This window comes from Galeopterus variegatus, unplaced genomic scaffold, assembly GCF_000696425.1.
Source record: "Galeopterus variegatus unplaced genomic scaffold, G_variegatus-3.0.2 Scaffold55, whole genome shotgun sequence".
NCBI lineage: Eukaryota > Metazoa > Chordata > Mammalia > Dermoptera > Cynocephalidae > Galeopterus > Galeopterus variegatus.
In genome coordinates, this window is record NW_007726166.1 from 110,257 (window position 1) to 123,245 (window position 12,989).

At 46.8% G+C, this 12,989-nt stretch overlaps 1 protein-coding gene across 1 annotated transcript in view; it reads left to right on the forward strand.

Moving 5' to 3' along the window:
* Window positions 1-6,976: 6,976 nt before the first annotated feature.
* Window positions 6,977-12,989, forward strand: part of L3MBTL2 (l(3)mbt-like 2 (Drosophila)) — a 24,054-nt gene continuing 18,041 nt past the window's right edge. Inside the window, exons 1-3 of the mRNA XM_008574061.1 lie at window positions 6,977-7,023; window positions 9,686-9,926; window positions 11,263-11,396. Of these exons, the coding sequence (XP_008572283.1) occupies window positions 7,000-7,023; window positions 9,686-9,926; window positions 11,263-11,396 (399 nt within the window). The 5' untranslated portion in view covers window positions 6,977-6,999. The remainder of the gene's footprint in view (window positions 7,024-9,685; window positions 9,927-11,262; window positions 11,397-12,989) is intronic.

Consider the following 12,989-nt stretch of genomic DNA (forward strand, 5'->3'; position numbering starts at 1 on the left):
TGAGGTGGGCGGGTAAGGGGCGGGGCAACCATCTCAGCTCAGCCTTCCTCCCACGTGCTCCTGAGGAAGCTCCAGGGCGAGGCGCTTCCCGCTACCATCCCATTCTGCGGGGAAGGCGACCTGAGCCCTGCCTAGACACGCGTGGCAGGCCAGGCGCCGAAGCCGTTAGCACCGTGCCTAGCCGCATGTCGGTGCCGGCTAGCGTCGGTCTCCTTTCCTTCTGGTCGTAGCAGACGGCAGCGCCACGGGGGCAGGAACTGTGCAGTCCTCGCCTTCACTGTTGTACCCACAGTGCCCGGAGCGCAGTGGGGAGCGGTCAGTTATTTAAAGGAATGACTGTTATTGTATTTTGGCACTGGAGGGTGCTGAGATCCGAACCCTTGTGAATGAATAAGTCTTACCTTGGCTCTTCCCTTAAAAGCTCTGTACTCTCAACTTGGGTCACCCCGCTCTCTCCTAAAGGGTCTAATAAAAATAACTGTGGGGGCCGGCCCGGTGGCTCACTCGGGAGAGTGCGGTGCTGATAACACCAAGGCCCCGGGTTCGGATCCCATATAGGGATGGCCGGTTCGCTCACTGGCTGAGCGTGGTGCTGACAACACCAAAATCAAGGGTTAAGATCCCCTTACCGGTCATCTTTTAAAAAATAATAATAATAAAAAAATAAATAACTGGGGGAAGGCGAGACGGAAGTGTGTGATGCAGGAAAGAGCAGCCAGCCTGCAAATCACTGATAAGCGGAGTTCGTCGATTTAACTTAAATTTTTAAGGATTGTTAGGTAGAGAGTTAACAGGATAGGGTAAGAGGGGAGCACAGCGGGGGGCTACAGTGTGATCAACAAATGGGATGATGGTAGTCTGGATTTAAGTGGTGGCAGCAGGGATAGGAAAAAGTGGAAACATTTAAGGTAGATTTTGGAGAATTAAAGGGATGTACTGATGAATCGTTAGGGGTGGAGAAGGAGAAACCTAGAGGAAGTTCCTGCGTGGTTGGTAGTGCTATGTACGAAAACAGGAAAAACGGCCAGAGAAATAGGTTTAGGGTAAGACTAAAGAGTTCCGTTTGGGGTTTATGATGCAATGTCAAATTGTTATCTAGGCAAATGGATACATGAGTCTGGAGCTCAGAGGACAAACATACAAGCTGCAGGTGTGAATTTGGGGCATATAAATGGTATTTACAGCACTTAAGAATGAAAGGCATCACTTAAGGTGAGAAATAAAGAGAAAAAACGAGGACCCAGGACAGTCCCAGAGGATGCCAACACTTAGAGTTCAAGTGGAAGAGGAAAGGCCTGCAAAGGAGAGAGGACTGGCCGGAGACGTAGGAGGAAAACCAAGGGGGACCCAAGAAAGGACAATATTTCAGGAAAGATGGAGTCGTCTAGTTGTATCAAATGCTGCTGAGAAGAGAGGGGTGGCCTGACGTCACAGAAGCTGTTCGAACTTGACCAAAGCAGTTTGGATGGAGCACAGGGACAGATGGGGGTGCAAGAAGAAGCAGTTAGTGGAGGTAGTATGTGTAGACACATTTTTCAAGAGGTTATAGGGGTGAAATAGAACAGTGGCAGGAGATAGAGGAGGTGAGTTCCAGGGAGTTATTTGTATAGTACAAAGACAGAAGAGCGTGTTTATGTTGCTATTGGGAATGACCCAGGGTGAGAGGGTGAGAGGTCAATGATCCCAGAGAGAGGGACCTTGTCCCACAGAGGGAAGGCTCTGAAAAGAGAGGAAGAAAGGTCACACTGTTCCACGGTAGCCACTGTTGCTTAGCAACCTGTGTTTAATAAGATGTTTCAACTGAATTCCTAACTAATGGCCATTTCGACTTATGGCGATAGTTCCTGCTACTGGGTTCCCGCTCTGCTTCTGTTCCTCCCCCAAAGTCTAGTACTTTCCAACTATGAAACTAGAAAGCTCAGGTTTATACTTTCTTGTGCTGTTGATGATATATGCATTGAGATGTGAAAAATAATACATCACGGTGAAGATGGATTTTAGGGACTCTCACTCAGGCTTAAAGGAATGATGCCAAAAATTGCACAATTTAGGGCCGGCCCGGTGGCGCACTGGATAGTGCGCCGCTTGGGAAGCGCGGCGGCGCTCCCGTCCGAGGGTTCGGATCCCATATGCAGACCGGTTCCCGCTCACTGGCTGAGCGAGGCGCGGGAGCAACACCGAGGCTTGCGATCCCGTTGCCGGTCCCCGGTCCGGTACGGGGGCAACACTGAGGGTTGCGATCCGTTGCCGGACATGGAAAAAAGAGAAAAGACAAAAAAAAAAAAATTGCACAATTTACTGACACCAGCGCCATGGAGGAGTATGTTCAGGAGACTTGCCCATTGTGGATGATTGCCCCTGCTGGAATTCAGAACCAGTCGAAAGGTAGTGTCAACACTGGGGGGATCCGAGCCCCCCAGATTGGAGGTATCTTCATGGTATGAGGGGGCCTGTTCTCCGCCATTGACTACAGCCTGGTGCAGCTGTGGGGCAAGGAAGATCCCTGGAACTCCGTCACCAGTGAGGCATTGACCAGGGCTTTGCTGGCTGCCCGCAGTGGCCCATTGGCCGTGGTGGGCTTGGCAATGATGGGGGGCATCCCATTGGCCCTCATAGAGGGTGTCGGCATCCTTCTGACTCGCTACACCGCCCAGCAGTTTTGCAATGCTCCCCGTTTCCTACAGGACCCCAGCCAGCTGCCCCCTAAGGAGGGTACCCTGGCCCCAGGCTATCCCAGCTATCAACAGTACCACTGAGTAAGTGACTGCCTAATACTGCCACCGTGGGAGTTTCTCCTCAGTTCCCTCCACAGTGATCTACCTCCAAGGGAGAGCTGGCGCCCAGTTAGCCCTGGGACCCTATAGAGAACCCCTCTACTCTTCTCCCTTGTCCCAGGGCGGGGGTGGAGCATCCTAGCTGCCCTGATAGATGGGTCACCTTTTCCTCAGAGCACCCCAGGCCTGTACTCACACATGACAAGCTCTCACCCCAGCTCCTTCATGTAGTAGCACTCTGATGAGTATTTAAAGCCAGTTTAAAGATGAAAAAAATTTTTTGCAGGATTTGTATCTCCATTTCAGGGCTCTCTGAGCTCCACTACCTTCTGGTCCTCTTCTCTGCTGTCTCACAGGCATCTCAGACAAAGCAAAACTCTCAGTTCCCTCCATTCAACTACCCAAACTCATTCTTCCTACAGGTTTTAATGTTATAGAACATGGCGTCACCATCTACCCATCTGAAATTTACCTGAGTCAATTTAAATTCCTCTCTCTTCCAAACCCACAATGTACAGTATTAATAATTACTGCCTCCAACATAATTCTCAAATCCTGCTTTTCTGCATGTGCTCTACCTTTGTTTGTCTTTTTTTTTTTTTTTTTTTTTTGGCAGCTGGCCAGCACGGGCATCCGAACTCCTGAGCACCACGTTCTACCGAGTGAGCTAACCAGCGAACCCTGCCACCAAGGTGGTCTCAGCCACCATATCCTTCACGTGGATCATTACAAAAATCATTCAACTGGTATCCCTGCTTCTTCTCTTGACCCACCTCCAATCCATTCTCCACACAGCAACCAGAATAGATTCAATTCACTCCCCTGCTTAAAACCTTCAAAGGCTTTGGGCCGGCCCGTGGCTCACTCAGGAGAGTGCGGTGCTGATAACACCAAGGCCCCGGGTTCGGATCCCATATAGGGATGGCCGGTTTGCTCGCTGGCTGAGCGTGGTGCTGACAACACCAAGCCAAGGGTTAAGATCCCCTTACCGATCATCTTTAAAAAAAAACCTTCAAAGGCTTCCTATTTACATTCTCCTGCTAACTGGAGCTATTTTCCACCTCACTCCCTAAATCCTGGGTCTCTGCCTGGAATGCCCTTCCCCCAACCATCCCCTTCCCTTAGATGGCTCCTTCTCTTCCTGCAAGTCAAGGTGTACATCCTGCATAGCAGGCCCTTCTTCCCTCCATATCCCATCCAGGAGCTCCCTTCCCCGTTCTCCATCACAACATCCTGCCAGATTCCTTCTGAGTTGGAACTAGATGTTTGTTGATCAAGTTTTCACTGTCTCCCTATAGGAGGCAGTAAGCTTCTCAAGGACAGAGATGTTCACCAATGTCTCCCCAGAGTCTAGCACAGTGCCTGGCACACAGTAGGCACTAAGTAAATATTGGATGAATAAGGTGATTTGTCACTAGTAGATTGTCTTTACATGAAATTCATGATTGTGCTTTTTAAATATTAATAAAAGATTGTATTAGCCTTTTTGCGTTGCTTATAACAAAATACCTGAAACTGGATGATTTATGAAGAAAACAACATTTATTGCTTACAGTTTCTGAGGCTGGGAAGTCCAAAGTCCATCTGGTGGAAGATCCCCTTACCAGTCATCTTTAAAAAAAGAAAGAAAGAAAGTAGAGAGAAAGAGAGACAGATGCTTCTCTCTTTTTTTAAAGCCCTCAGAACCATGCCCCTGACCACCATTTTTTTTTTTTCCTTTTTGTCTTTTTTCGTGACCGGTAACGGGATCGCAACCCTCGGTGTCGCACCCGCACCACGCTCAACCAGTGAGCAGACCGGTCTCTATATGGGATCCGAACCCTCGGCGGGAGCACCACCGCACTCTACAGAGTGCACCACCAGGCCGGCCCTATGACCACCATTTTTAATCATTCACTACGGCATGGTCCTACAATCTAATCACCTCTTCAAGGCTCCACCTATCAATTACCATAATAGGATTTCCCACCCTCTTAACAGTCACAGTGGGGGCTAAGTTTCTAATACAAAAAACTTGGGGAACACAGTTCAAGTTTCAGTGAGTTTGGGGGGACATAATTCAATCCACTACAAAGATTAAGCAACTCATAAAGGGTCTTCTTCTTGGCTGGTTGCTGTCATCCTAGTGTCTAATAGGATGGTGATAACTACCACCACCTGCGCCCACTACTGCACATTTATTAATTCTCATAACAATCCAATGATGTAGTCCTATTATTCCCATTCTATTGATTAAAACCTAGACTCCATCTGCTTATCATACTTGATTTTGAATCTTGAGTTGTTTATTGCATGCTGAAGCCATTTAATTTTTCAAATTGAATGAGATTAACTTAATGCAAATTGTTTGACGAGGAAGGTGATGCCCAGAGAAGGAATTTCTGAGTCTCCTTGTGGAGGAACTGTGCCTGGAACCCTATTGGTGCAGACAAAACAATAAAACAAAAACTGAAGAGTTCACAATGGTCAGAAAAGCAAGTGACCCAATCCAGTGCTCTGCCTTCAAGAAGTAGCCTGTTGTACTTCTTGAAGTCTTATTATCTAGCTATTTGGTCATTGAACACCTACTCTATGCTAGGCTCTGTTCTTGGCTCTGGAAATACAGTAGATATCAAGACAGACTAAGACCCTGCCATCATGGAACTTACATTTTAGTGGTAGGAGATAGACAATAAACAAGGAAGCAAATAAACAAGATAATTTCAAAAAGAAACAAGTGCAATGAAGGATGAAAAATGGGTGAAGGGATACAGAGTGAAAGGAGATATTTTGGATAAAAAGCCCCCTGAGGAAGTGACTTTGATCTGAAATCTGAAAAATGAAAACCCAGCCATAGGAAGAGCCATGGAAAGACTGGCTCAGGAAGTGCAAAGGCCCTGAGGCCAACTCAAGCTTGGTATTCAAGAAACAGAAAGAAAGGGAGAGTGGATGGAGAGAAAGCTGGAGTCAATTAGGGTCTTGTGGAGTGTATGGATTTTACTCTCAGTGCAAAGGGAAGCCATTAGGGGTTTAAGCAAGAGAATGACCATGATCTAGCTTATAATCTTAAAAGATCACTTGTGTGAAATTAAAGAAGGTGAAGATTCAAACAAGGAGACAAGGTGAAGGGCTGCTGCAATGGACAAGTGGCTTGTATTAGGGTGGTGGAGGGATACAGGATATATTTTGGAGGTTAAACCAACACCGACAGCATGGATATGGGGGTTTACAGTAGAAGGGATTGTAGGAAAGAAATCAAGGAAGATTTAGACATCTGTGTGGCGGACCTCAAATTTAGGAATATATTTTACATATATTCAGCCTCTACTTATTACACTTAGATTCTCAATTAATTAATTGGAACACAGCATAGCATAGGGAAGGAGTTTAGACTAAATCTTAAATTCCAATCCTGTGTGATCTTGGAAAGCGTCTAAACCTGAAAAGCCACCGTTTTCTCATCCGAACGGGAATTGAGTGTCCATGGATTTGAGAAGATATTTGTAAAGCTTCACAAAAGCGCCTAGAACACAGGGATGAGGCGGAGAGCCTCATATTCGAGGTTTTATTCACGAGATAGTGATGAAGGGGGAGTGCGCAGTAGGATCTTGAGCGTGCGGGACACTTACAGCGTTGGGCATGAGAGTATTCCAGTTTCTGCCTGAACTGGAAACGAGTCCCTCTGCTTTCAGCGCAAGGGTATCTTACATTTCTTTCTTTTCTTTTTCTTTTTTTTTTTTTTTTGGCGTCTGGCCGGTTCGGGGATCCGGTGTCACAACACCGCACTCTTAAGCAACTGAGGTAACCGGCCTGCTCTGCACCTTAAACTTCTAACCCGGGAGAGTGCGAGGTTATTCCCGGAGCCCGTAACAGTACCTGACCACCAGAGGTGTTCCATAACCGTTTAATGAAGAAGAGGTTCGCAGTGAGGGGAAAAGCTCTTAGCAATGACAATAGTCAGCGCGAGGCGCGGAAGGGTCAGCGCCCCGGGATTACCGCGTCGCTGTGGCAACGCTCTTGCCACGCGCACCCGGGGAAGAACTACAAGTCCCACAACCGCCCGCGACTTTCCCGCCCCTCAGTGGGGAGGGGAGCGCGGGCGGGCGCGGAACCGGCTTTTCCTCTTTCCCGCAAAGTGATTGGCCCGCGGCTGAGGGAGGCGGCCAATGAGTGCTCTCGGAGCGAGCGGCGAGGCCAACATGGCTTCCCGCACCTTGTGACGGTCGAAGAAACTGAGTTGGGTCTCATGGAGAAGCCTCGGGGCGTTGAGGTGAGAGGGAGAGGACTGGGACAGGGAACCCCGGGAGCCTTTTAGCGACGCCTTGAGGGTGGAGGGTAGAAAGATGGATAAACTGAGGTAGTTAAGCTGAACCAGGACCAGAGGCGATTGGCGTTACTTTTTGCTCCCATCCTGCGGGGGCCCACCTCCCACGAGTTCAGGGGACAGTGTCCCCGGCTGGGTTCAGGACCAGCGAGCTCCTGAACCTTTTTTGTCTTCCTTGTCTCGTGGTCGTGTTCTTCAGGAGTTGCGAGGCCTGTCACATCCAGGTGGGAGGTGAAGGGAGATTAAAGCTTAGTGGACGTGGTTCCGTGCCTGGAGTGTTCGCGCGCGTTGTCTTCCCGCACACTCACAGCCATTCTGTGCTGTTGTTTCCTCTGTGTGGTTAAAATAGCTGAGGTTCAGAGAGGTGGTGCGACTCCCCAGGAAGTTCACTCAGCTGGAAAACGAAGTCTGTCAGCCTCCAAAACCTCCAAAAGCAGTGGGAAAAGCACTGCTGCAACCTGTAGTCCACCCACCCGTTAATCATCTGGCTTCTGGGCACCTTATATTAGAATTTAGTTCCCTTCCTAACCTATTTGCATGTGCAGTTGCAAATATAAAGTAGAATAGCTCAAAAAATCTGCAGAGGTAAAGGAGAATTATAAAATAGGGAATCAAAATAATAGCTCGGGAGACAGATTTGGGAGTCTTGCCCCCTGTCTCCTTGCCTGTCGAACTCCTCACAATAAAGACTTTTTTTTTTTTTTTTTTTTTTTTAAGACGACCGGTAAGGTGATCTTAACCCTTGGCTTGGTGTTGTCAGCACCACGCTCACCCAGTGAGCAAACCGGCCATCCCTATATGCGATCCGAACGCGTGGCCTTGGTGTTATCAGCACCACACTCTCCTGAGTGAGCCAGGGCTGGCCCCAAGACTTTTCTTAAAAAAGAGTAATTGCTCGCACTTTTACAGCTGTTACCAACTGCTGGAAATAGAACCAGGCTTTTTACATATCTTAGTCTTCATAATAACAGCCTTCCAAAGAAGGCTTGTTATTTTCCGTTGTACTGATGAAAAAACTGAAGGCAGCGAGGTTAAATATCTTGCACAAAATCACAGTGTTAATAACTGGTAGAGCCAGGATTCAAAGCCAGGTATGTCTGATTTGAGAAGCTGGTTTTCGGGGGTTTTTTTTGTTTGTTTTTGTTTTTTGACAGCTGGCGGACACAGGGGTCTGAACTCAGGACCTTGGTGTTATCAGCCCCACACTCTAACCAAGTGAGCTAACCAGCCAGCCCTTGAGAGCCCATTTTAACCAATAATAATCGCCAACATTTATTAAGCATTTACTATGTGCAAGTCACTTTTCTCAGTGCTTTACCTGTATTATCTTTTTTTTTTTTTTAAAGATGACCGGTAAGGGGATCTCACCCCTTGGCTTGGTGTTGTCAGCACCACGCTCAGCCAGTGAGCAAACCGGCCATCCCTATATAGGATCCGAACCCGTGGCCTTGGTGTTATCAGCACCGCACTCTACCAAGTGAGCCACGGGCCGGCCTTACCTGTATTATCTTTTAAGAGTACTTCTCCCCCAAATCTTATGAAATAATTGGTATTGTCCTCACTTTATAGATGCTTGGTGTTATCAGCACCGCACTCTACCAAGTGAGCCACGGGCCGGCCTTACCTGTATTATCTTTTAAGAGTACTTCTCCCCCAAATCTTATGAAATAATTAGTATTGTCCTCACTTTATAGATGTGGAAACTGAGTCACTGAGTGATTGACTCGCTGCAGGTCCTACAGCTAGTAAGCACTAGAGATGGTATTTGAGCCCTGGCCCAGAGCCCAAACTCTTCACCTTGCTTCACACCATTTCTGCCACACGCTAGATGGATTCATGTACAAATCTCTCATTTATATTTCACATTCTGTGAGCCAAATATTTTTCTTATTTTATAGATGATAAAATTGAGGCCCACAGAGGTTAAATGACTTGCCCAAGGACCCACAGCTAATTAGGATCAGAGCTGAATCCAAAGCTGTGGATATAGCACTATGTGTGGCATAACACTATGCCACCGCTATCTGTGTCATCCGCCTCTTAAATCCTTGGGGCAGTCTGGGTCATAAATTAACTTTTCTTTGACCTAAATTGTTTTTGTTTTAGCAGCTGGCCGGTATGGAGATTCCAACCTGTGACCTTCATGTTATAAGGCTGTGCTTTAACCAGTTGAGTAACTGGCCAGCCCCTTTTTACATTTTTGTTTGTTTGTTTTTTGGTGGTTGGTGGATACAGTAAATTGTTTTCGAGTTGAGATTATTTTGGTGTACATATGCTGAGTGGGGAAGAATGAGGTTAGAAAGTTTTTGTGAGGATGTTTTCACATTGTTGTATTCTATTTGAACCATGTTAAAATATTATCATTTATAAATCCACAGAGGAGCCGGGTGAATTCCTAACACATATTTTCTGTCTTGTTGTCTATTGGGTTGTGGTGGAGAAATGTGTATATAGGAATAATGATTCTGGTGCTTACAAAAAGCATATTTAGAAGGTTTCCAAAAGTGTTGACAAAGAACTGGAAAGGGGGCTGGTCTGCAGCTTCTCTCACCATACACTAAAGCCAGTCACGATTCCTTCTGCCTGGTTTGTGTCATCCTTCCACTAGGAGACTCCATCTTCAGAACCAATGGAGGAAGAAGAGGAAGATGACGACTTGGAGCTGTTTGGTGGCTATGATAGTTTCCGAAGTTATAACAGCAGCGTGGGCAGTGAGAGCAGCTCCTATTTGGAGGAGTCAAGTGAAGCAGAAAATGAGGATCGGGAAGCAGGGGAGCTGCCCACCTCCCCCCTGCATTTGCTCAGCCCTGGGACTCCCCGCTCCTTGGATGGCAGTGGTTCTGAGCCAGGTGCCTTCACAGTGGCCCCTGAAGATGGAGAGGAGAGTCAGCGGGTTATGGAGGAAGAGGGTCACGGATATAGGCCATGTGGGCAGAGCCATCTAGATGTAAAAGGCTGTTTGTATGATGTCTGAGGACCTGTAAAAGAGACAGAAGTACCCACAGGGTCACTTCCAAGACTGCCCAGAAGTAGCTACAAGAGTCATTTACTCTTCTGCAGTCTGACTTCAAATTGTGATTTCATTCATTATCTTACACAACTAATGTTTATTCAGCACATATTAGGTACCAGTCAGTAACATGATGCTGCTTTTACCTTTGTATGAGTAGGCTATAGATTTCTAAGCCTGGTTGTTGAGAAAATAGGAAACCTAAAGAGCTGTAGTTACTGTCCCAGATGGGACAAAAAATAGCTTGTGGGTTGGAAGTTGGGGGTGATGGGAGAATACAGGAGTAACCTTGGATGAGAGGATTGGGGTGGGGTGGGCAGATAAGAACTCCCAAGGTTCATCTGAAAGCCAGTTAGCGTCAGAGATGTGAGGGTTGGACAGCTGCTGGACCCCTGTGTCAGGGCGTCCAGTGGGTGGGCTGCCTTGAAAAGAGGCAGGCTAGATGGTCTGTGATGACACTCCTGTTCCTTGGTACCTAAGCTCTTTAGAAGAGTAATCTAATGTTCTCTGCCAGTTGAATCTTACTTCCTTTCCCATAGTCTTGTCTTCTCTTCCTCTCTCCCTGTCTTTTATCCTTCTGCCTTCTATCTTTTTCCAGCCCTTCTCTTAGAATCTTAGAACTAGAAGGAACCATTAGAGAACATCTAGTCCAGGGGTTCTCTACTCTAGCTGCACATTAGAGTCACCTAGGGAGCTTTTAGCAAACTACAGATGCCAGTGTCCCACCACAGACCAATCCATTAGAATCTCAGTCTGGGGCATTTTTAAAAGCTCCCCAGGTGTTTCTGATGTGAAGCCAGGGTTGAAACACTCATCTAGTTCAGTCTAATAGAGCACAGAGGTTAAGTGACTTTGGCACTTTTCTCCCTATAAATTATCTCATTTTCCTCTCTCCTAAACTTTCTAACACTCATCTGTTCACCCAGCTGTCCTTATGAATTTTCTTTATTTGGCTGTTGACACATATAGCCAAGGGAGGCCAAGCAGCAGAGCTTAGGTGAGGTATATTCACATGTACACACCAGTACCTCCTCCTCCTCCTCTTATTCCATCAGCCCTAGTGGGGGTTGAGGCTCACTTGGTTAATGCAGTGCCCCAGGTTTTGAAGGGCCCAAATCATTATATGCTTTGAGTTGACCATATTGGGTGAGTCATGTACTCAGTTTTCTTTCCAGCTGTTTGTGAGATGTGTGGTATCGTGGGCACAAGGGAAGCCTTCTTCTCCAAGACCAAGAGGTTCTGCAGCGTCTCCTGTTCCAGGAGCTACTCCTCCAACTCCAAGAAAGCCAGTATCTTGGCTAGATTACAGGTGAGAGGCAGCCACCACGTGGGTGCTTAGACAGAAGTCACTAGCTGACTGAAGGCATGGGCCAAGAGGGCTTGGTAAGCTCCTTGTGGTGGCCATCTGAGGTTGTAAATTTCCTGGTATTTAACGTGCTCTCAAACTAAGGAGCTGCAGAGGAATCTATTTATGAAGCTTGTTAAATTACAAATTCTTGAAGGTACCCTCCATTCCCCACCCTCCTCCCCCAGAATCTGATGCATTCAGTAAGTTTTAAATAAGAATCTTGAGGAGTCTGACACCCTTGATCTTTACACCACACTTTGATAAATGCTTTGAAAGAAAGCTGGGAAATAGGCAGGAGGTTCATGGGTCATGGTAGCTTTAGGAAGTCAGTGTCTTGTCTCTGACTCCATGTCATAAGCAGCCCCTAGAAAGTCCTGCCAATCTCTAATTATTGACATTTATAGAATTTTTAGAGATAGGATTCTTAGATATGTGTTAATGAACCCACATATTTATTAATAAATGTGCTGAGGGAGGTACAGTGACTTACCTAGTGTGGCTCTGTAGGAAGAGAGCAGCAGAACTGAGGAAGCTGGAACCAAATCTCAGGTGCCTGGCCTTGTGTTGTTTCCTAGTAACTATAGACAACATCCCCAACACTGGTTCTCAAACTTGACTTAGCACATTGGGATCACCTGGAAAGTTATACTGATGCTTGGGTCCTGTTCCCAAAGATTCTTTTTTTGTTTTGTTTTATTTAAAGATGACCGGTAAGGGGATCTTAACCCTTGACTTGGTGTTGTCAGCACCACGCTCACCCAGTGAGCTAAGCGGCCATCCCTGTATGGGATCCAAACCTTTGGCCTTGGTGTTATCAGCACCACACTCTCCCGAGTGAGCCATGGGCTGGTCCCTACATCTCTCTTTTAAAAATACAAGGGATCCGAACCCATGGCCTTGGTGTTATCAGCACCACATTCTTCCAAGTGAGCCATGGGCTGGCCCTCCAAAGATTCTGATTTAACTGAGATGGAGTGTGGCTTGGATGTAGGGAGTTTAAAGAGCTCTCCAAGTGACTCAAATGTGCAGCTGAGCTTGAGAACCATTGCTGTAAAGTTTATTAAAAGTTGCTGGGTGCCTGATCTTTTTGCTTAGGGTTTCACATACCTTATCGCCTTTGTGAGGCAGTTACCATTGTTTCTCTCATTGTGGATTTTAGTCAAGGCATAGAAAGATCCTTCTCCTTAAGGAGCTAATAATAACAATACTGATAACAGCTAAATCTTGAGGGTACTCGCTAAGTGCTTGGCTGCTTAGACCAACCAATGACCCTAAAAAAATGGATTTTTTAAAAATTCCTATTTTATTTTTTATTTTATTTCATGTTTTGTCCTTTTTGAGATCGGCCGCACCGCGCTCAGCCAGTGAGTGCTGTGAGCGCACCGGCCATCCCTATATAGGATCCGAACCCGCGGCAGGAGCGCTGCTGCGTTCCCAGCGCCGCACCCTCCCGAGTGCGCCACAGGCTCGGCCCTAAAAATTCCTGTTTTATCTATTTTTTTTTTTTTAAATGACCGGTAAGGGGATCTTAACCCTTGACTTGGTGTTGTCAGC